The sequence below is a fragment of the Hypomesus nipponensis genome, chromosome 9 (assembly GCF_054491055.1).
Source record: "Hypomesus nipponensis isolate SF chromosome 9, ASM5449105v1, whole genome shotgun sequence".
Lineage (NCBI taxonomy): Eukaryota > Metazoa > Chordata > Actinopteri > Osmeriformes > Osmeridae > Hypomesus > Hypomesus nipponensis.
Window position 1 is genome coordinate 26,279,445 of NC_140369.1, and position 23,422 is coordinate 26,302,866.

Here is a 23,422-nt window from a genome sequence, read left to right on the forward strand (position 1 = left end):
GACATTGTTAAGATACTCTGGTTGCTGTCTGAGGTTTTACATTCATAAAAATATTATAAGGTCTAAATCTTTCAAAATGGTATGGGTAGTTTTCACCCGGTCCCTAGCGCGACGCTGCAAAGTAGCGTCTTCCGAATGTGAGACGAATGTCGAATATGAAACTAACTTCACCTCGGTCAATTAACACACCTTTTCGACGTATTTAGTGTGAAATGCTTCCACACATTGGATGACTTAGGTCGTACTGATATCTCCGCCATGTGTTTCAGAACAACGTTACTCAACAACCTCTCTCCGAGGGTCTTTCCTCTACCTCCGTTTTGCTCCGCGCTCAACTAAACTTTTTTTTTAATACTCAAACATCTCCGCGACTTAATGAGTGGTGTAATAATCGCGCGACACAACGCATCGATAATGAAATTCGTCGCCAACGCTTTTAATAATCGATTTTAATCGATTTAATCGATTCGTTGTTGCAGCCCTAAAATTCACACATAACATCTGAAATGTCTGTCATTTCCTTACATTACAATGATCTAACGGTCAATTGATACTACTGCTCAAAATGATAAGTAACCGTTGCATTACTCTTAACGCATAGTTTTACAGGAACTGACAAAAAATATTCCAAGTTTAGAACATGAAAGTTTCAGTATAACGAGATCCATTGACACCAATTACTATGAAACATGAACAAATTGGACTAAACCATAATGTTTTCAGATTTGAAAACCAGCAGCACGTGTAGGCATGCGTGCCTTGTACTATAATTGCTTTGTCAATGTATAGCCTTGTACTTGACACCCTACTCTCCCTTCCTCAACCCTATTGAGGAATTGTTCTTCACATGGAGGTGACCCTCATGAAATATTGTACTACAAAATCTATGATACATGTAAGTTCCTCTTCTCCAGGCCATGGATGAGGGATACAACTACTATCACGGCAGACCAGTGTCATGCCTGGATTCGCTATGCCTGGAGATTCATTCAGAGATGTTTGTCAAATGAAAACATCTATTGCGATGTGAATGAAAACTTGTGGCCAAATCCACAAGATAGGGGTGATGGAAATATAGGAGAGCAAACAATCCTTTATTTTGCTTTGTTTGTTTGTTTTTTGAGCCAGGTGAGGAACACTGCAGTACATGTTCAAGTACTGTAGCATAGTTTTCTTTTGTAGCTAATTATTTTTGCTTTGATACAAAAAAACTGTAATTGCTGTAATTAAATGTATTTCATCAATACATTTCTGATTTTGCTCAATGATTCCACTGTCTGTAGTATTTTCTCTTAGTCCATTGTCCATGGTGATGTAGTGTCTTATGAAACATGGATCACACATTTTGTAGTACAATATCTAATGATTGTACAAACAACTACATGGTGAAACTATGGGTATATTGTGTGTGGATGATCTAAGTGAATGTTCCTATGGTATTTCATGATAAATTCATTTTTTGAACTAATGATTCTGCATGCGCAAGGTGTCTTAAAGATATGAACATACAATGCTATGCTTTGAACATGTGGCAGTGTGTGTTACAAGTAATGACTGTTTCGAGTTTTGTATCTAGAGTTTTGAAAAAGGACATCAAGGTTCGGAAATTTGTGTCCAAGTTATTGTAAAAAACTGTAATACAGTAAATATGTACATTCCCTCCTCACTACAGTAAATGGTGCATTCTCAGATGGTACCTGAAAGACACTTTGCCATTAATTTTACATGTATCCAGTGGGCAATTATTCCAATAATTGATGGCACGATAAATAACTGTTCTCTTCAAAGCATTTGATTTTGGGCATGGTGTAAGGCTGGGTGTCAAACCCGCCCCCACCTCTCATATGCTAAAGTCTGGAGTTTCTGGACGGTCTCAACGTGATGGCTCTCACTCACACCCCATTCAAGATGTGGTCTGATTGGTTGTTCTTGTGTATAAAGGGAATTGTAATGCATTGTTCTGTGGATTCTTCATCTCCTGAGACCTTCTCCTCAGTTCTCCCTTGTCCTACTGTCCTACTCCTTGCTCACCTCTTGCTTTCTCTCTGATTTACAATGATCATGGTAGAGTAGGTAAGATTGAAAGCTTTCATATTGTAACATGTTTGCCTTGTAATTGATTTCATTCATTTGCAAAGTTATTAAATGCGTATTTCATTTAACCGTACTTTGACCATTCTTGCTCTGATTTAACCCATAGAGTCAAATAACTGTAATTCTATTGGTATTGGCATTATTTGGTTCATGCTAATACACTGTTCAGTTTCCCATCTTCCTTTAAACCGTAGGGGAATTAGTTTAGGTTGTTTGGACAAAATTTACCCCCCTACAGTTCCCCTACAATGGTAACATCATTTGGCCATCATCAGCTGACCTAGTCAAATGAGAATGAACCTGATCACACCTAAAAATTTGATTTTATAAGAAAACTGGTTGAGAAGTGTTTCTGAAAAATGTAGTTGTATTGAAAACCAGCCTGTTCTCTACCGTTAACCATGAGAGTCGATGGTGCATACTAACAGTGTTTGTTGTTATGGGACAATGTAATACTAACCTAGTAGCTCTGTTTTGGGCAGTTTGTAATTTCTTTAGTTGACCTTTAGATGTAGATGACCATACAGGTGCACAATAATCCAGGTGACATACAATTAAAGATTTAGCCACCTGTCCCACAATGTGTGTAGGGACATAAGAAAGACATTTCCTCACCATAGAGACACCACAACCCATCTTCTTTACTATGGTATCAATATGTTCTGCCCACGACAGCTGACTATCTATTATTATGCCTAGTAATTTTACTTTATCTACTTGTTCTACAGGTTCCCCAGACAAGTTCAAACTCATCTTTGGTGTAGACAACATTTCGAGATGTTCACTACCAACTTATTTTGCTTGATCCAATCAAAAACCATACTTAACTCAGCTGATAAAACAATGTCCAGTTCACTGACAGTTTTTGCAGCATACTACAATGTAGAATCATCAGCATACATTTGTACAGTTGCTTTACACAATACTGATGGTAAATCATTTGTGAAGATGACATATAACTGGCGCCGATAATGGCTGCCTAGGTAGGCTCTCCTGTCAAAATAAATTATTTGTCTGTGTAAACTTTCATGGCGAATAAACACCAATTCTGATTCTGATTCTGATATAAAGTGGTCCAAGGCAGCTCCCTTGTGGGACCCCGCAGTCCAAGACCTTAGAGTGAGACCAGCTGCCAGTGTAATAAACCCGTTGCTAAATCCATAGCATTCTAGTTTACCAATAAGTAGATTATGATCTATGATGTCAAATGCCGCACTAAAATCAAGTAATACTGCATCCGTCATCTTTAAATTGTCAATTTCCTTGAGCCAGTCATCTCTCATTGCTGTGAGGGCTGAACAAGTGGAATGATTATGTCTATAAGCATGTTGGAAATCTGTGCTCAAGCCATTACAGTCAAAATATTCCTGTATTTGTGAGTGGACTATCCTCTCCATCAGCTTACTAAGAACTGGGAGAATAGTGATAGGTCTACTGTTCTCCCCAGTGAGTGCTAGTCTGCCATCTTTAGGTAATGGAATCATTTTACCTTCTTTCCAGATAGTGGGAAAAACACCTTTCATTAAGCATGCATTAAATATTTGACATAATGGACCGCAAACATAGTCAGCTGCCAGGCCAAGTACTTTACTGTCCAGCATGTCAGTACCCGCTGAACTGTGTTTGGGCAGGGACTTCAACAACTTCCTTACTTTGCGCCTCTCCACACTATTAAACTGGAAAGTGCACGTCTTGTCTAACATCACATTATTTTTTATGAGCTTTAGACAATTAGAATCAGTATTGTCCATATTCTGCCTTAGTGCATGGATCTTATTTATGAAGAAATCATTAAAATAATTCGCTATATCAGATGGTTTGGTCAGAAACATGCCCTCTGATTCCACAAAGGAAGCCCCTCCAGTTGTTTGTCTCCCCATTATTTCATAAAGGGTTTTCCAGAGGTCTTTACCACCTTGCTTTACAGCATTTATTCTTTGCATGTAATATAGTTTTTTCATTGATCTATTCAGTTTTGTAATCTGATTTCTCAGTTGACAGTACTTGAATCTGTCCTCCACTAATCCAGACTTTACTATGTAGATTTGGCTTCATCTTCTTCTATGTTTTCTCCCGTTGGGAGTTTTTCTGGGAGAATTTCCCTGTCTTCCTTGAGGGTTTAGGTTGGTTGAGGGACAGTTCTATGGGCTTATGTGAAGCCCTCTGTGACATGCTTGCGTGTAAAAAGGGCTATACAAATACATTTGATTTGATTAATCTCTTTCCTTCATGAGGCTCTTTATAGTCTCATTCAGCCATGGAGCTGGTCTCACTTTTACAATACACTTTCTCATAGGGGCATGCCTATCAACAATCTTCAGGAAGCTTTCCATAAAAATATTTAAGGAGGCCTCAGGCTCCTTAGCAGCATACACTTCAGTCCAGTCAATATCTCCAACATCTGCCAAAAAACTTTCCGGAATGAATTTCTTGAACATCCTTTTATGTACTATATTGACCTTACAATTAGGAATTTTGGTGGGTTTTGAAGTCCTCTATGAATAATGGCAGGGCTGTTAGAATTTGGTTTGGGAAGGTGTGGCAACTGAAAAAGGCCTGTCAGCTTGGTCCCGGGGTTTAGTGTATTTGTGGTTGAGAAGAAAGTCGGAGAGGTAGGGAGGGTCGTGTTGTTTGTGCAGAAAGTGTTTGTAATCTTTCTTGTCATGATCCTTCCAAAGGTTGTCAGGCTGTCACCTCACAGAAGAAGGCTGTGCTTCTCTGGGTTCAGCTATGAAGTCAAACCCCTCCCTTCTGAAAGATCTGGATCTAAGCAACAGTGACCTGAGGGATTCAGGTATAAAGCTGCTCTCTGCTGTACTGGAGGATCCACTCTGCAAACTGGAGACACTGAGGTCTGTAATCATCTTCAAGGGATAAGTAATAGTTACACATTCAATAATAATAATAATAATACAACTTTATTTATATAGAACATTTCATTCAAGAATTGCAGCTCAAGGTGCTTTACATAAAATCAATGAAAACAATAATACACGTAATAAAAGTAATAAAACCCTTCTGAACATAGGCCGCAGTCTTTGCTGGAATCCAAAACACACAGGCCGCTGTCTTGGCGGTATCCCGAGCCACAATCTTTGTGGTTTCCCAATATGAACAAGCCGCACTCTTTGTGGTATCTCGAGCCACAGTTGCATGTTTGATTTAGATAATGTGGTTGCTTATTAGTTATATTGAAACTGCATGTCAGGAATGAGATACAACCATTATACATTTTGTGGGAAAGATATTGGGCCTCATTCTCGAACACAGTTAATAAGAGTTTAAGAAGGAATTTCTTCTGAATTGGATTTAGGAAAACATTCGGCATTCATGAAAGTTTTCTCCTCTGGGATTTGTTTTGAACTTCAGAAGACTTTCCGAACTTGAAATAGCAGTCGTAAATCGGCCAGAGTTGTCTCAAATGTGTGTTTGAAGTGTTAATGAAGTTATGAGAAATCGTTGGTGATTGCGTTCACATCAACTCTACAGACTATGGCAAGCCGTTTTATCATTTAACCCCTTCTTATTCCTATTAAATGTGCCCAAAAACGCCTAAACAGCATACCCAAACTAAATTGACTGCTGTTCTTGAACAATTTGGAGTACATGCATGTAAATGGACTCTTTTGAAAGCTGACACTCTGAAGTTATGTTCCCTGTTGTCAGGACCCCTGTCAGTCCTACTGGTGTTGAGTAATAGAAGCTTGAACACAAGGAAAGTGAAAGTTTCTATTTCCGCCTAGATTTTGTGTTGAAAACAGAGGCCTGAAGAGGCCTAGAGGTGGTAGGTATTAGCTGGAAGACAGCATTGGACCACAGGTTGAAGCCTTACCCAATTCAGATCAAAAGTCAAACATAATACCACAATATATTCATATTTGACACATGTTTTTATAAGAGTACATCCATGCGTTTTCTAAAAGGGCCTTTTGGAGACTCCAGAAAACCCTTGTAACCAAGGTCAAATTCTTAGGATAAAAAGGTAAAATTGTTATCTCTAATGAAAGGTGGTACTTAGAACTATCATATACGTATAACAGCTAAATCCCTCATTAGTATTACTGAAACACAAAAACTGAAGCATGAACACATTGGAGTGCTTTATCTGATTCCCAGGATTGGCGCACAAAGAACACTGACATATTGCGCAATCGACTTTTATTTTGAAGGCTCCACAAAACCTGGCATGTGGGGTATCGCCATTTACAGCTAGCGCTAAGCTACAAGGATAACTAGCTAATTTCAGAGCCATTCAAAGCCAGTTAGAAAAAAATCTTGTAGAGGGGGCGGGGGGGGGCTGGGGGGGGGGGGGGGGGCGGGACGCACAGACCTGGTTGGTTTTAGAGGGCTGTCACCGGGGCATGGAAGCTCCTATTGGTTCAACCAAGGTGTCTATCAAGAGGTCAGAGTGTAGCGGCCATTTTAAGACTATCCTCGGCTTTCTAGTCTACTCACATGAGTTGCTTTGAGGGATTATTTGTGACACTTCGTCAATTTTCTGGAACATTCCTAAGTAATCGTAGGTAAGTACAACTTTTTTCTCTGGCATTGTTGAATGAAAGGTCACCGGACAAAGACGTTGATTGTACTTTCTGTTGCAAGTTGAGCTTGAATTGGTTTATTTCAATGGAAGCACAAGAATCGTAGCTTTCCAACGATGTATAACATGTGTACTAGTCGAAAAAACATTTTTTAATTGAGTGCGTTCTCACTGAGGGAGGGGGCGCAGCGTTTCTGGCTCACCGGCGAGCCAAGGAACGAGAACAATGAATTATTGATATTCAAAATTCAAATTCTTGATCTAACGGCTTGCCATAACAGACATCCTCGGATTTAAATAATTATAATAATTAACTTTGCTTAGTGTGCACTAGGGGTGGAACGGTACATGTATAGAGGGTTTTCACGACGCGTCATCGGACCGGAAGTCGCCATCGTGGAGGCACTCCGTATCACAACAAAGCACAGGCACTGAAGTGTATCCCGAACGTCGTCAAGGAAAATTTTAAATTATTGCCGTGTTTTAGTTTGTACCAATAGGGCAGATCGAGAAAAACATTTGGTATAGTATCGACTTCCAAAAGTTATAAAAAACCAGGGAGAGAAATGCCAGAGATTATCTGAGTAAAGGAGGCGCTTGTGGTTGGCAAAGCTCAACCAAGATCTACGAGGGAAGAATCTGGACAACATCCGTATTTGTTTGGCACATTTCTTGTCAGGTATTGTGAAATGTTTATTTCAGCGGCTCATAACAAATGTTCTATTGTAATGATAATATTTTTTATAGTAAATGGTAAAAACAATTACTGCTTTCATTGTTTTTACTGTGCTTATTTTACTGTAAAGCTGACATTGACATAATATAATTCATATCAAACTACTGCATGTGTATGGGTTCGGCGAGAAAGGTATTTAACAATATCGGGATATCCAACTGAAGGTAGAATCACCAGGTCTCACGAATCCAAGTAGAGGGAGCTAGGTTAACTGGTAGGGATCTGCACCGCCAATAAATCCTAATTTCTCAAAATATCGACCCTTTTCTTGTGGTCCAAGTCCTTCCCTATATGCCTTTGGATCTTAGACGCGTTTTGATGACCATTTCGGTCGTTTAGACATGTCTACAGTTGTACCAAAGAGTATAGAATATACGTTCTTTGGTTGTACTCCGTTCAGTTGTTTACACCGAGTGCCTCCAATATGGCCGCGCATCCGGGTTACCGCCCAGAACGTGACGTCGGTGAAAACCCTCTATTCATAGCGAACCGTAGGGTACGGGCGTCACGGTTCGGTGCATGAAATTACACGGAGAATACACGGTATAAAAATAAATAAAACGCGCGTGCAATTTAATTAATGTAATGTGGAACTACTGTTAGATACTCGTGTTCTTTAGGAACACCTAATCTGTAGCCCCGCCGTAAATCTGAAACTGATAGTCGCCGCCACCTGTGTAGCCGAGCTGTGCCTGAGTGAGTCAGAGATAGCTAGCAGCAGCAGCAGCACTAAAGACGAATATGGCGAGTGGGGTTGACACACTGTGGACCCGCCGGCCTCTTTCAAATCTCAGGTTTGGGAAAACGTCGGTTTCCCAGTCACTTAACGCTACTCTAGTACAGGCGAGAGAGTAGTGGATAGGACAAGGACTTTGTGAGGAGGTATTCTATGTACTTAATAAATAAGAGATGCTGTATTTTCAGTTTTATAACTCTTATTATGGAGTCTGGAGATGATGTGGGGTACTTACTGTTTACTACTTTACACACTTTAGCTTGTGCAGCTACCTCAGGGGAGAGACTGTAGGTGATACAGCATAAACCAAAAAATACACATACACAATAAAAAAAAAATTGGCTAAGTTCTCAGTGCTCCAGACAGTTTTTTGAGACAGTGCGATAATTTTTTACTCGTACTCGCGCATGTGCGACCTACACATTTGGAATTTATTGGGTGTGCACAACATCAGCACACGTTAGCAACGACTCATAGATACGACGCTCTGGATAAGAGCGTCTGCGAAATAAATGATAATGCACGTTCCAGTAAGACAGCAATATCAGCGAGCCCTCAGCATTAGTACCGCAGCAAAAAGTCTAGTAAAGTTAGGCTATTTTTCGCTATACCTAGACAACGAACATGTCTTAATACTTATTTAGCACTAGCGTTGCTGCTACTGTATCCCTGCCTGTGTTTGCGCTGTTGCTCAGCAAGTAGCCTATGTCGCAGTGTAGGAGGACTGATCGACAAGCGCATCATACATTTAAGACATTTAGCTAAGACTTGCATGTAGAGTAGTTAGTTTGGAGTCCTGCTTCTGCATTTTTGTTTAGCTTTTCCCTCCATTGTACCGAACTTGTACCGAACCGTGATGTCTGAACCGCGGTACGAACCGAACCGTGACTTCAGTGTACCGTTCCACCTCTAGTGTGCACACTGTTGGATCCAGTGGAGAACAATTCCACTGCTCATCTTACTGGTATGATGTTGCACCGATGCACCTGTGCACCGGTTGCTTTTCGCTTGGACATAACTTGTGTTCCTGTTGCTTTCCTAATTGTGTCGATTCTGACTGCACAGGTCACTGCTGTTGCGTGCCCTTACAAGGAGCTGTCGGGGCGTGTATGTATGCAAATTCAGGAGCACGAGGACACGCTTTCAACTTAAGATAACTCTTCACGGGGAGCACAGCCCAGAAAACTTCTGCTGCTTAGAAACACATTTTCAAGCGTTTGTGAATTTGGCGGATGTCTTTTTCTTACGTTGTTTTTCCGAAGCCCGTAAGAAACAATTCAGAAGAAACTTAAGAAAATGTTAGAGAATGAGGCCCATTGTTCCTTTGACAAATGAAATATCAAGCGTTTCATTAATTATTAAGAGTTCAACACAGTAACACAGTACACAATGACAGTTTGCTAGACAGCTCCCTCTAGTCTCCTAGACAGAACTGGAGTATCCAGTAACATCAGCACTTCCCAGCTGATGCACACTGAACCCCAAAGAACTTCAGACAACACACCATTTTATAGGACATCGTTCTCAAGAGTCATTGGTCCGTCCCACAATCACAAGATAGACACACGGCTGTCCCAGGGCCTTTCAGTCATTGGCTCACTGCACATCAAAGACTTATTTCAGCCTAATCAGTAATATGGTGTTTTCCTGGATACAGGGCAGAGGTCACATCTGTGGTAAGTTAACACATACGAGGTTGTTGGTTGGGGCGTAACAATGCAGTAGAAATACAGTATATAGATACAAAAATAATGTACAGTAAATACAAAATAATTTACAGTAAATACAGACTTAATTACAGTAATGCAAAAATGTACAGTATTACAAAAACCTTGCAGTAAGATATGAGCCGAAGATGCACCAGGCCATGTTAGGTAGCGTCAAGGAAGAAGAATCTGTGCTTAGGACTATGGACTCAACATTGCAACCTGAGGATTATTTATCTCAAAAATCCTAACTACCAAATGCAGAATTGCCAGTTGCCAATACAGAACATATGCTGCAGTCTGCCCTTAACCGTGGCAGTGACAGCAGGGTACCAGATGGTGATGGGGGAGGTGAAGATAGACTCAATGATGGCTGTGTAGAAGTGCACCACCTTTGTCTTTGGCAGGTTGAACTTCTTCAGCTGCCACAGGAAGTACATCCTCTTTTGATCTTTCTTGGTGAGGAAGCTGATGTTCAACTCTCACTTGAGGTCCTGGGAGATGATAGAGCCCAGGAAGCTGAAGGCTCCACAGTGGGGTTAGGGTGGAGGAGTCACACAGGGTTATGGGGCTGAGTGGGACCAGGCTCTTTCTGAAATCCACAACCAACTCCACTGTCTACAGAGGGTTGAGCTCCAAGTAGTTCAGGCTGCACCAGTGTTAGGATAATTTCTCAAGTAATGCACAGAGTCGTCGGATTCAAAGAAAGTACAATGGTTTAATGCTTGCCAGCAAGGAGACAAAATCTGATAGCAATACAAAGTTTGTCCGAATCTCAAGTCTTCATGTAAGATCTTTTAAAACATATTGGTGGGAGTCTCCTCCTCTACATATCAGCTGTCATTGTGATTTATCCCAGAGGTATTGTGCGTGTGTGTATGTGTGTGCGTGTTTACGACATCAGCCCTGGATAAAAAAAACACAACAGGATCTCCTGATGTTGTAAAAGCTCCTTCACATAGGTGTCAAGCAGATGGTCACCAGACCTTGCGTCTCCACCTAGTCCTTGTCACACAGTATCTCCTTAAAACAAACAAACCTCCCACATCTTCTAGTCTTTAACATATGCTCACTCTTCCCAGGGTGATAAGAAAGCCTAAAGTCTAGTTTGAGGGCTCTGAATGCTAAGCATCTGTATTGTTCAGTATAAGACATCACATTCTTAATTTCTCCAACAACCAGTTCATTAGTTGGTCCTGTAGGTGGACTCATCAAAATTTGAAAAAAGAATGGATGAAAAAGAAATCAAGGGACATTTAGAATAGATAAAAATGTGCGATTAAATGCGATTAATCGCGAGTTAACTATGACATTAATGTGATTAATTGCGATTAAATATTTTAATCGTTTGACAGCTCTAATATGTACACATCATTCAATTTAGCTGCTGCGGCTTATATAACGGTGCGCCTTATCGTCCGAAAATTACGGTACTCCATGAGGAGTAATGTGTATGTGGTCACTACTGTCTGAACCAGTATCATGAGGAGTACTGTGTATGTGGTCACTACTGTCTGAACCAGTATCATGAGGAGTACTGTGTATGTGGTCACTACTGTCTGAACCAGTATCATGAGGAGTACTGTGTATGTGGTCACTACTGTCTGAACCAGTATCATGAGGAGTACTGTGTATGTGGTCACTACTGTCTGAACCAGTATCATGAGGAGTACTGTGTATGTACATTCCAAAACATACTTTAGCATGTTTTGTGTTACTGTATCTTATTTGTAAATTAATTGTTTCAGTTTCATGTCACAGTAACACACTTCAGATAACAATTCATGAACATTATTAAACATGTATTCATAGTTTGATTGTGTCAGTACAACAGTGCCATAGATCTTATCTATACATAGCACTGATCATAGGATATATGAAACCTAGTATTGATACTTGTACCTAGGGAATTGTAGCTATGTGTGATCTGATTGGCTTAGACATACAGTAGACTAGAAAGTCTAGAACAAAAGATTTACTAATAGCCTACATTTCACATGATATGATTTAGAAGTACCTCAGGGTGACCACATAATGTCTCAGTATACGATAGACAGGATCGTTTTCTGGAATATTCCACAGGTACAATTCAGCCCTGTGACATCAGCTTCTCGGGCAGGTTAATGTTTCACATTGGTTACTGACTACCGTGTCATTGTGTTCAAATCAAATGTTATTTGTACAGCCCTTTCTACAAGCAATGTTGCAGAGGGTTCACACACGCCCATAGAACTGCACCTAAACCAACCTAAACCCTCAAGGAAGACAAGGAAGAACCCTCAGGAAAACTCAGTTAAAACATTTAAGAAAGCTTGGGAGGAGCTATTCAGTGAGAGTTCCACTTCTCCAGAGATGGTCAGTGACGAAGAGAGGTGCAGACTATAAGCAAAGCATAATAGTGCATCAAGAAGAGATTAAAAAAAAATGTGCAAATGGATTTTGAATACAGATAGTCCAACAATAGAGTTCCAACTCAGTGCTCTTGATGTAACCCTAAACACCTAGACAGTGCCAGCCTCCCTGACTGAAACATGAAGTCTGTTCTAGAGGAGAGAAGCTCTATATGAGAACACCTTGTCCACCTGTTGTTTTCAGCTTGCAACAGTAACTCACCACAACACCCATAGGAAATGATCAGACTGATATTCTTTATTTCTACCTCTAGAAGATAGTAGTGTTTGTAATCCATATCATGATTACCTTCTACAGGCTGTCAGGCTGTCACATCACAGAGGAAGGCTGTGCTTCTCTGAGCTCAGCTCTGAAGTCAGCCTCCTTCCTGAGACAACTGGAGTTAAGTAACAATGATCTGAAGGATGCCGGCATGAAACTGCTCTCTGCTGGACTGGGGAATCCACTCTGCAAACTGGAGACACTGAGGTCTGTATATGTGTTCAACATGACACAACTATAGTTATAATCTCACACCACGCACTGAAATACACACACCACACACTGGTCAGAAGTTTGTGGTCTATTAAAGGTACCAGGGGTCCGTCCAAAGAATAGTCAGGGCAGTTAAGTGTTGTAATCAATAAAGCAGAGTCATTCAGGTACAGGGCAGCAGGCAGACTCAGTCATGACTAGGGCTGCAACAACGAATCGATTAAAATCAATTATTAAAAGCGTTGGCAACGAATTTCATTATCGATTTGTTGTGTCGCACGATTATTACGCCACTCAATATGTTGCAGAGATGTTTGAGTATTGAAAAAAAAAGTATAGTTGAGCGCAGAGCTGAGGTAGAAGAAAGGCCATCGGAGAGACGTTGTTGAGGAACGTTGTTCAGAAACACATGGCAGAGGCAGAGAAATCAGTACGACCCAAGTCATCCAAGGTGTGGGAGCATTTCACACTAAATACATCGAAACAGTGTGTTCATTGACCGAGGTGAAGTTAGTTTCATATTCGACATTCGTCTCACATTCGAAAGACGCTACTTTGCAGCATCGCGTTAGGGACCGGGTGAAAACAACCCATACCATTTTGAAAAAATTGAGACTTTTATAATATTTTAAGGAATATAAATTCTCAAACAGACACCAGAGTATCTTAACAATGTCTGGTATACTTCCACAGCCTTTACTTTTTCAATGAAGTTTCAGATAAAATGATAGAAAAATCACTAATCTTTGAAAATAGCTTAATCCTCACAAATCTTAACTTTTTCAAAATGGTGTAAAACATTTCTGAAATATACAACAGATTATTCTAATAAAGTCTGGCCTACTTCCACAACATTTCAATTTTCAATAGTTTTAAACAAAACTCAAATAAATTGCTCATCTTGGAAAATAGCATTAAATCCATGCTAATATTAATAACTTTTTCAAAATTGTGTGGCTGTTTGTGCACATTCTGAAGATTTTTTGCACTGTGAATTTGCACTGTCTGTTCTGGTTTTGAATAAAGGATTGGAAATTAATGCTACTTAGTGTTTTTATCCGATTAATTGATTAATCGAAAAAATAATCGACAGATTAATTGATTATTATTGATGATTTATTGATTATTAATTGATGCCCTAGTCATGACAGGCAGGAGGTCAGTACCAGGGTAACTAAGAAGAGGTAGAAAAGACTAAAGAAGGTAGAGAAAAACACGCTGGTACTGTAGGCTTGACAAACAAGAAGAACTGGCCCCAAACAGAAAATACAGGGATAAATGAGGATAGGAAGGAAGATGGGAGACACCTGGAGGGAGTGGAGACAAACATGAGATGGGTGAAACAGAAGATAGTAGTGTTTGTAATCCATATCATGATTACCTTCTACAGGCTGTCAGGCTGTCACATCACAGAAGAAGGCTGTGCTTCTCTGAGCTCAGCTCTGAAGTTAACCTCCATCCTGAGACAACTGGAGCTAAGTAACAATGATCTGAAGGATACCGGCATGAAGCTGCTCTCTGCTGGACTGGGGAATCCACTCTGCAAACTGGAGACACTGAGGTCTGTATTTATGTTCAAAATGAGACAATTTGGTCTACATTTAGTCATTTAGCAGACGCTCTTATCCAGAGCAAGTTACAGGAAGTACAGGGACATTCTCCCTGAGGAAAATAGGGTAAAGTGCCCTGCCCAAGGACACAACGTCATTTTGCATGGCCAGGAATCTAACCGACAACCTTCTGATTAATAGCCCGATTCCCTAACCGCTCAGCCATCTGACCGCTCATAAAGTAATAAAGTTATAATCCGCAATGTATTTGTATGTGCAGTGGCAGGCCCAAACGTAAGGTGAGGGTCTGCTGGGAACGACTGTCAGAACCCCCTGTCAGAAGGAGCTTCAACTCCCACCTCCGGGAGAGCTTCGATCATGTCTCGGGGGGGGCCGGGGACATTGAGTCCGAATGGGCCATGTTCCGGGGCTCCATTGTTGAAGCGGCTGACCGGAGCTGCGGCCGCAAGGCGGTTGGTGCATGTCGCGGCGGTAACCCTCGAACCCGGTGGTTGACTCCGGAGGTGAGGGATGCCGTGAAGCTGAAGAAGGAGGCCTATCGGACTTTATTGGCTGGTAGGACTCCAGAGGCAGCTGATGTGTACCGGCAGGCCAAGCGGAACGCGGCTTTGGCGGTCGCGGAGGCAAAAACCCAGGCATGGGAGGAGTTCGGCGAGGCCATGGAGAATGACTTCCGAACGGCTTCAAAAAGGTTCTGGACCACCATCCCGCGACTCAGGAGGGGGAAGCAGTGCACTGTCAACGCTGTATACGGTGAGGATGGTGCACTGCTGACCTCGACGGGGGACGTCCTGGATCGGTGGAAGGAATACTTCGAAGACCTCCTTAATTCCACCAACACGCTTTCCGACGTGGAGGCAGAGTCTGGGGACATCGGGTCCTTCTATCTCTGGGGCTGAGGTCGCCGAGGTGGTTGAAAAGCTCCGCGGTGGCAGGGCCCCTGGGGTGGATGAGGTCCGCCCGGAGTTCCTTAAGGCTCTGGATGTTGTAGGGCTGTCTTGGTTGGCACAACTCTGCAACATCGTGTGGACATCGGGGACAGTGCCTCTGGACTGGCAGACCGGGGTGGTGGTTCCCCTCTTTAAAAAGGGGGACCGGAGTGTGTGCTCCAACTTTAGGGGGATCACACTCCTCAGCCTCCCTGGGAAAGTCTATTCAGGGGTCCTGGAGAGGAGGGTCCGTCGGATTGTCGAACCTCGGATTCAGGAGGAGCAATGTGGTTTTCGTCCTGGCCGTAGAACAGTGGACCAGCTCTATACCCTCCACAGAGTCCTGGAGGGTATATGGGAGTTTGTCCAACCAGTCAACACATGTTTTGTGGATTTGGAAAAGGCGTTCGACCGTGTCCCTCGGGGGCTCATGTGGGGGGTGCTCCGAGAGTATGGGGTACCGGATTCCCTGATCGGGGCTGTCCGGTCCCTGTACGACTGGTGCCAGAGTTTGGTCTGCATTGCCGGTAGTAAGTCAAACTTGTTAGAGATAGGGTGAGAAGCTCGGTCATCCGGGAGGAGCTCAGAGTAGAACCGCTGCTTCTCCACGTTGAGAGGAGCCAGTTGAGGTGGCTCGTGCATCTGATCAGGATGCCTCCTGGACGCCTCCCTGGTGAGGTGTTCTGGGCACGTCCCACTGGGAAGAGGCCCCGGGGAAGACCCAGGACACACTGGAGGGACTATGTCTCTCGGCTGGCCTGGGAACGCCTCGGGGTCTCCCAGGAAGAGCTGGTGGTCGGGGAGAGGGAAGCCTGGGCCTACCAGCTTAGGTCGCTGCCCCCGCGACCCGACCCCCGGACAAGCGGTAGATGACAATGTATTTGTATGGTTGATTTACAAAACAGAGTTGCACTCATGACTTGATCAAAGAGAGAACTGGAGGGATTATCATCTGGAACTTTAATCATAGTTTTTTTTTGCTGGCTTTATGGAACAGGCCTCAGGTCCTGAGGTTCCATATAACTACTACCACCAAACTAAACACAAACAAAACCTTCCTGAACTGGGGGAAAAGGTCACTCTGTCTAATGAAGGGGAGGTGCCGGTATGACAGCACCTGCCAAATGAACCCCTCTGGACTGATTATGGAGGCTCTTTTTAAGAGAATCAATCGTTAGACTGAGTTAGGTGAAGAATAAAGTTCATGTTTATTTATAACATAAGTATAACATATATAATATATATAAAACAATATAATAACGTAAACCTAATACCAATCTATAACCATAATCGTCACACAAACATAAGACAATAACACAAAACCACCTGTCCATGAATCAGATGATTGATATTAGCACACGCCCAAACAGCGTGTTCTGGCCATCTTCAGCTTTGATATTTAAAGGAGTACCCTGGAATTGTCTAGCCTTCTGGTCTCTAAACAACAATCAATCAATATAAAGATCAGTCACATTCTCCTACATAATGAACTTCTGAACTGGAAAACAGACATGTATCTGTTTTCAGTCTCTTCCTATCATTATCTCACTCCTAAGACAATATAATCATAGTTGAACAACACAGCCTCAGAACCTGCTGTCCCAAAGCTCCTTCCTTCCAGGTGATAAGAACTCTCATGCTGCAATTCTCTCCAAGTCAGGAAGTCATAAAACTCCAGAAGTTGACCATCCCAAATGGTCAACTGACCTTTGTGGGGTCATGACCCGCAGAAATAGTTAATACAGCTCACCATCTGACGTACTATAAACAATCCCCCAACAATTGCTAACACTTTACAATCTCTCAACCTTCTACAAATTCATCTTAATGATCTCCCCTTCCTGCAAACAACATCAATTGATGTTCCAGCATGTTTCTTATCAATGAACCACATTTAAAACACATTAATTGTACATATACGTAATATTATAAAACAATTGGGTTTTTTCGACTTAAATAGCAGTTTCTGATTGGACGAGAGACGTTCCATGAGTTGAATTATCTGACAACAACCCACTCTGACTTTTCACTCCAATAAAAAATCACTCCGTGATGAAACATTCGCATTGATACAAATCAGTAACCATAACAACGGGGACGAGTCAAAGCCTCCATTTACAATTTGAAAGACTTTAACAAGCTAACTTGTACTTACAACAATGACTTCAATATTTTTTATAACGTATTTGAAAAATGTTTCTTTTCAGATTGTACTGTGTCAGTGTCACGTAACCGCTCATCTCACATCCCGTTCTCTATTGACCTCGCTAGTCAATCTAGGTTACTTCAGACGGGCTGCGGCCGACACGACAGCAGTAGCAGCAACTCCATGATGGCCCATTATTTTCTTCTTAAAAATCTGGATTTTATTTGGGGACAATGACATGGCTCGATAGCTGGCTAGTCTTGTCGTTAAACATACTGTCAAATTATAATTATAGTTTGGAGAAAATGTCCACTTTGATGCGGTCATCTCACATCAATTTGCTATTCAACTTGCTCCACAGGCTGCGGCCGTACTGTAGCCTAGTACTAGTATGGCTGATACTTTGTTTGTGAAAATCTTGATATTGATTTTGGGATAGTGACATGGCTGGTTAGCTAGCAAATCTTCCTGTCAAACATAATGTAAAATTATATTTACTGTTTGTCAACCGTACACAATGTTATTGCCTTTGAATCTTGCTAGCATAACGTTAGCTTTCGGGCTAATAGCTCAGCTGACGTTGACACCGGAACTATTTTTTCGCTGCGGAGGAACAATGGCAAAATAAACATTTTTTTTTATCAATAGCTGTATTTAAATCTTAATTGGTTGACTATAAAATTGTTTTATAAAAGCAATATAGTACTCGTGCTCGTGGGGTTGTTGAGGAATATACCACGGGTGGTGTTCGGCCATAGCCACGAGGCCGGAGGCCGAGTGGCGTAGGCAACAACACCCGTGGTATATTCCTCAACAACCCCACGAGCACGAGTACTATATTGATTTATTCTATTACAAGACCCAGATGGATTCTGTCACAACATTGATACTCTTTCTACAGGCTGTCAGGCTGTCTGGTCACAGAGGAAGGCTGTGCTTCTCTGGCCTTAGCGCTGAGGTCCAACCCCTTCCACCTGAGGGAACTGGACTTGAGCTACAATCATCCAGGAGAAAAAGGATTGAAGCTGCTCTCTGCTGGACTGGAGGATCCACACTGCAGACTGGAGAAACTCAAGTAAGGATATGTTTGTTTTTTATATACCTCTTTATGTAATGTTGCTTAACACTGAATATACATCTAATTACGTTAATAGGCCTTGCATTTCATGATGATACAATTAAAAACTACATGTTGACTATACAATTAACAATATGGTTCAACTATGATTGTAGCCACAATCATAATTGTATTTCCAGAAAGCGGGTTTAGTTAAAACTGAGTTTTTAAACCCTGAGATGAGGGAAACTCTGGGTTTAAGTTCCAGAAAGAGAGGTCACTAAAACCAGACGTTGTAAAAATTAGGGGCTTAGCTCAAACCTAGGTCCTAGTGTTGGTTTGAAGTGAGTGTAGCTAAGGAGATTTTTTCATTCATTTGAGTGCAAAATAGTTTTTGGAGCTAAATGTAATATAAACATTACGTTGGACTCATATTGTTATATTTGCTGAATGTCTTCAATTACAAATATTATTATATTTACTTGAAGTGTCAGTTTTGGACACATTTGTACAGAGAATTATGATACTAAGGCCCAATCCATCCCAATGTCCCCCCTAAACCCTGAACCCTCACAGACTTAGACCGAATCCCAATACTCTGTCTTACACCTACCCCTTATCCCTACTCTTTAGTTTACCCCTAGCCCTTGTCTCTCGAAACTGAGGGGTAAGGGCTAGGGGTGAAAACATACCCCTATGAAATGGTTGGTTATGGTTAGGTATATCGATGTCTCCAAAGCAAGTAGTGTTATGCACTGATATCAAACAAAATTCACTGCTAACGGAGTTTAGTTAAAACTGTAGACATGCATGGATTCCATTCAAGGTTAGTCAGAGAAATGCGGGACTGTTGTGCAAAACAGCAATGTAAAGTTAGCGTAGCAAACTAGCGACTTTTACAAACATTTCCATTAAGAATATGGTTGCAAATATATACATACAGGACTGTGTAGAGCACAAAACAAGACTGTTGTAATTTTAAATAAATTATTTATTAACTCTCTGGATGATCTGGCCACCATTGTTGCCGGTCGAGCATTATTCACATACCCCTTGGTTTCAAGTAAGCTCCCGAAAACACTTGGTTTTAAGGGGTATGTACCCCTACCCCTTAGTCCTAGCCATTGATCAAAACGAGTATTGGGACACCCCTTACTCTCACGTGAACGCGCAAAACTAAAGGGTAGGGGTAAGGGACAAGGGTAAGGGGTAAGACAGAGAATTGGGACTCGGCCTTACTTGACGTCACCTACTAAGTGATTGAGTGCAAGAGGCTGCAAGGGCTCAAAATGCTATAAATTAGAATGGGACAGCACTTTGCGGCATTATCGGTAAAGTAGTAATGTTTTTGGATCAAATCTGATGAAAGCATATTTGGAATGTATCCTCAAAGGACAACCTACACACAGTTCTAGCTATATTAACCATCAGTGAGCTTTGTGTTTAAACTTACTGATGTTAACTGTTATTTCTTACTCTGTTTACGTCAGGGTTGGTTGCTCCTTCCAGGGGTTCTGTTGTGGCAGAAGGCTCTACAGGTCAGATACCACCATCAATAACTGTTGGAAGAAATGAACCTCCCAAAATGAACACACACTCTAACATGTTGTGTGGGCACTTGTGTCCTCAGGGGTGATAGGCAAAGATGAGCTTCCTCCAGGGAGGCCTTCAGCCACTGGTCTCTCTCATTTATTCTGTTGGGGATGAAAGCTACTACAAGTTGAGAGCCTCTGAATGATGTTTACTTGGTTTAATCCTGTCAAATATGATTAAAACAATCATGTGTCTGTTGGCATAAGCAAAGTATGTCCTATCTGTTTGAAATAGTTTTTATATTTCAGCTCCTATTAAGTGTGTTTTGTGTCCATAGGATTGTTCCACTTCTTCACCTGTAGTAAGACGTGTGGTTAAATGTCAAATTAATATACTGCTTTGTAATGTACTCAATTACCAATTGCGTATTTTTCTGTTGCAGTTGTTTTTTTCCTTTAAAAAAATGTCTTTATACTCGCCTGCACGCATGAGAATTTCTAATTCCAGTGAATTAGAATGGAACTCAGATCAGCTGTTCTGGAAGCGATAACTCTGAGCTTCCCATCTCAGGGTTCATCAAGTCAGAGTTCAGGGTTAGGCTCAGAGTTTGTAAAACCTGCTTTCTGGAATACACCTCAGATGATAAGAGAAACAACATGTTTTAAAGTGAAGTGTATTTTCATAATTCCTCTGCTAACCCTACAGTGTGGATCATGGTGTAGAGTGCTGGATCAAACCTGGCCTTGTGAAGGCCTGGAAATGTGAGTATTGACTTGGTTCTAGTACACAAGGTCATACAAGGGAATGATGACTTGGACACTGTCAAAAATGGACACACACTTACTATAAACACAAAGTTTAGAAGTAGTAAATTAACACAATTACCCACATCAATAGTTTGTGTATGTCTGTGTTATGTCCCCTCCATTCACCCCCCTTCTCTATCCTCTTTATCCTCCCCTGCCCTTCCTTCTCCCCTCCTCTCCCCCTCCCCTCTCTCCTACACCTCTACCATCTCCCCTCCCATATTCCTCTCTTCTCCCCCCCTTCCCATCTCATTACATTTACATTTACATTTAGTTATTTAGCAGACGCTCTTATCCAGAGCGACTTACAGTAAGTACAGGGACATTCCCCCCGAGGCAAGTAGGGTGAAGTGTCTTGCCCAAGGACACAACGTCATTTGGCACGGCCGGGAACTGAACCAGCAACCTTCTGATTACTAGCCCGATTCTCTAACCGCTCAGCCACCTGACTCCTCTCATCTAATCTCCCCTCTCTCCTCTCTTCACCTCACCCCTCGCTACCTTCCCTATCCTCTCATCTTGTACTCCTCTCCTCCTCCCTCCACTCTCCACTCCCCTCCCCTCTCACTTCCACCCCTCTAATCTCCCATGTCTCACCTCGTTTCATCCCCTCTCTTCATCTCCTCCCCTCCTCCCTCTCCTCTGCTCTCCTGTGAGAGAGAGAGAGAGAGAGAGAGAGAGAGAGAGAGAGAGAGAGAGAGAGAGAGAGAGAAAGAGAAAGAGAGAGAGAGAGAGACTGGTAGTCAGATATCAGCAAAAGAGGGAGGGCAGGAAGAGGGAGACATTCTATTCATGTGAATGATGATGATCAGTAATATATTGTGTCTTGGTCTCCCCCATCAGATGCCTGTGATCTCACACTGGACCCAAACACAGCACAGAGATACCTCTCTCTGTCTGAGGAGAACAGAAAGGTGACATGTTGGAGAGAGAAGCAGCCGTACCCTGATCACCCAGAGAGATTTGACTATCGTACTCAGGTGCTTTGTAGAGAGGGTCTGTCTGGACGCTGTTACTGGGAAGCAGAGTGGAGTGGAAAGAGGGTTTCTATAGCAGTGACATATAAAGGAATCAGCAGGAGAGGAAGGGGTGATGACTGTCGGCTTGGATACAATAACAAGTCCTGGAGACTGGACTGTCGTGATAACAGTTACTATGCCTGCCACAATAAGAAGAGCACTGCCATACCTGTCCCCCCCTCCAGCTCCCTCAGAGTAGGAGTGTATCTGGACTGGCCGGCCGGCACTCTGTCCTTCTACACAGTCTCCTCTGACACACTGACCCACCTGCACACATTCCACAGCACATTCACTGAGCCCCTCTATCCTGGGTTCAGGATTTGGTCTGACTCCTCAGTGTCCCTGTGTCAGGTAGAATAGCCCACACTCACTCTCACACACTGTGCTCACATAGATGTCAGTGAAGATTGAACTGTATACAGTTGGAATTGTGAATGTTTGTGAATATTGGTGTGTGTAGAATGTTTGTTTTGGTTTAATTGTCTCCGTTTCATTGAATGTGATGAACTAAATAGTGTCTTACTGACTAAATAAGGAGAAATAAAGATGTTTTGTACAGGATGTTAGAAGACAAGCTGTGTGTTTGTTGGTGACCCAGTGAACCTAGACACACACACACACACACACATGGACACACACACACACATGCATGCATACACTGTAAACACTACATTTAGGACCAGTAATATGACTGTATTACCCACTTGAATATAAACTGTCTGTGTGTGGGTCCCTCTCTCCCTTGACCTGCCCCCCCCTCCTTAAAAACTCATTTAAAATGTGTGTCTGAGCGAGGAGGAGTTTGTCAGACTGGGAACAGACTGTTGGTCAGCACAATATGTTTCTGTTTGGTCCAATTTACAAATGTAATTATTGTAATAATACGTATTAAAGGCCTTTTATACTTGCCTTGAGCAGTGATTTTTGATGGTGGTTGTGTCCGAGTGAGAAAATAATTCATGTGATTTGAAAAATGTTGTAAATCAATGCATTATGCGTGTAAGCCAGTGGTTCCCAATCCGGTCCTCAGGGCACCCCTGTCCTGCATGTTTTAGATGTTTCCCTGCTCCAACACACCTGATTCAAATACTGCACCTCCTTATATCTCCCTTCCTCCCCTCCTCACCTCCTTATATCTCCCTTCCTCACTTCTCATATCTCCCCTCCCCTATCTTTCCTCCTCACCTCATTATATCTCCTCCCCATCTTATATCCAAAATATAACTATATGAGTCCAATGTTATGTGTATATTACATAAAGCTCCAAAAACTATCTTACATTGAAATTAATTTTTAAAATCTTGTTTGCGCGCTACACGCGCTCGTATTAATTTGAAGTTCCGATTTCACCTCGCATCAAAACCTTGACTAGGTCCTAGGTTCGGGTTAGGCCCCGAATGTTCAATGTTTGGCTCGGCCCCTTGTGGGGATGGGCTGGTTTTGGCCATGACACTCCCTCCTTATATCTCCCCTCCCCTTCTCCTATCTCCCCTCCCCTATCTTTCCTCATCACCTCCCCCCAAAAAAACCTCCCCCCTCCCCTCCTCACTTCCCCTTCCTCCCCCCTCCCCCCCTCCCCTCCTCACTTCCCCTTCCTCCCCCTCCTCCTCCCCTCCTTCCTTCCTCCCCTCCTGTTAGATCATGCATGTACCCTTTCAGAAGG

The 23,422-nt window shown here is 42.2% G+C and overlaps 1 protein-coding gene across 5 annotated transcripts in view; it reads left to right on the forward strand.

The window, feature by feature from the left end:
• Positions 1 to 22,358, forward strand: part of LOC146274026 (NACHT, LRR and PYD domains-containing protein 12-like) — a 55,968-nt gene extending 33,610 nt beyond the window's left edge. Inside the window, exons 6-11 of one of the 5 annotated variants that reach the window (XM_084704435.1) lie at positions 4,773 to 4,946; positions 12,522 to 12,692; positions 14,089 to 14,259; positions 18,246 to 18,419; positions 20,640 to 20,695; positions 21,584 to 22,358. In XM_084704435.1, the coding sequence (XP_084560561.1) occupies positions 4,773 to 4,946; positions 12,522 to 12,692; positions 14,089 to 14,259; positions 18,246 to 18,419; positions 20,640 to 20,695; positions 21,584 to 22,119 (1,282 nt within the window). In that variant the 3' untranslated portion in view covers positions 22,120 to 22,358. The remainder of the gene's footprint in view (positions 1 to 4,772; positions 4,947 to 12,521; positions 12,693 to 14,088; positions 14,260 to 18,245; positions 18,420 to 20,639; positions 20,696 to 21,583) is intronic. The other 4 variants (XM_084704434.1, XM_084704436.1, XM_084704437.1 and 1 more) reach the window with 4 other exon arrangements.
• The last annotated feature ends 1,064 nt before the right edge of the window (positions 22,359 to 23,422 follow it).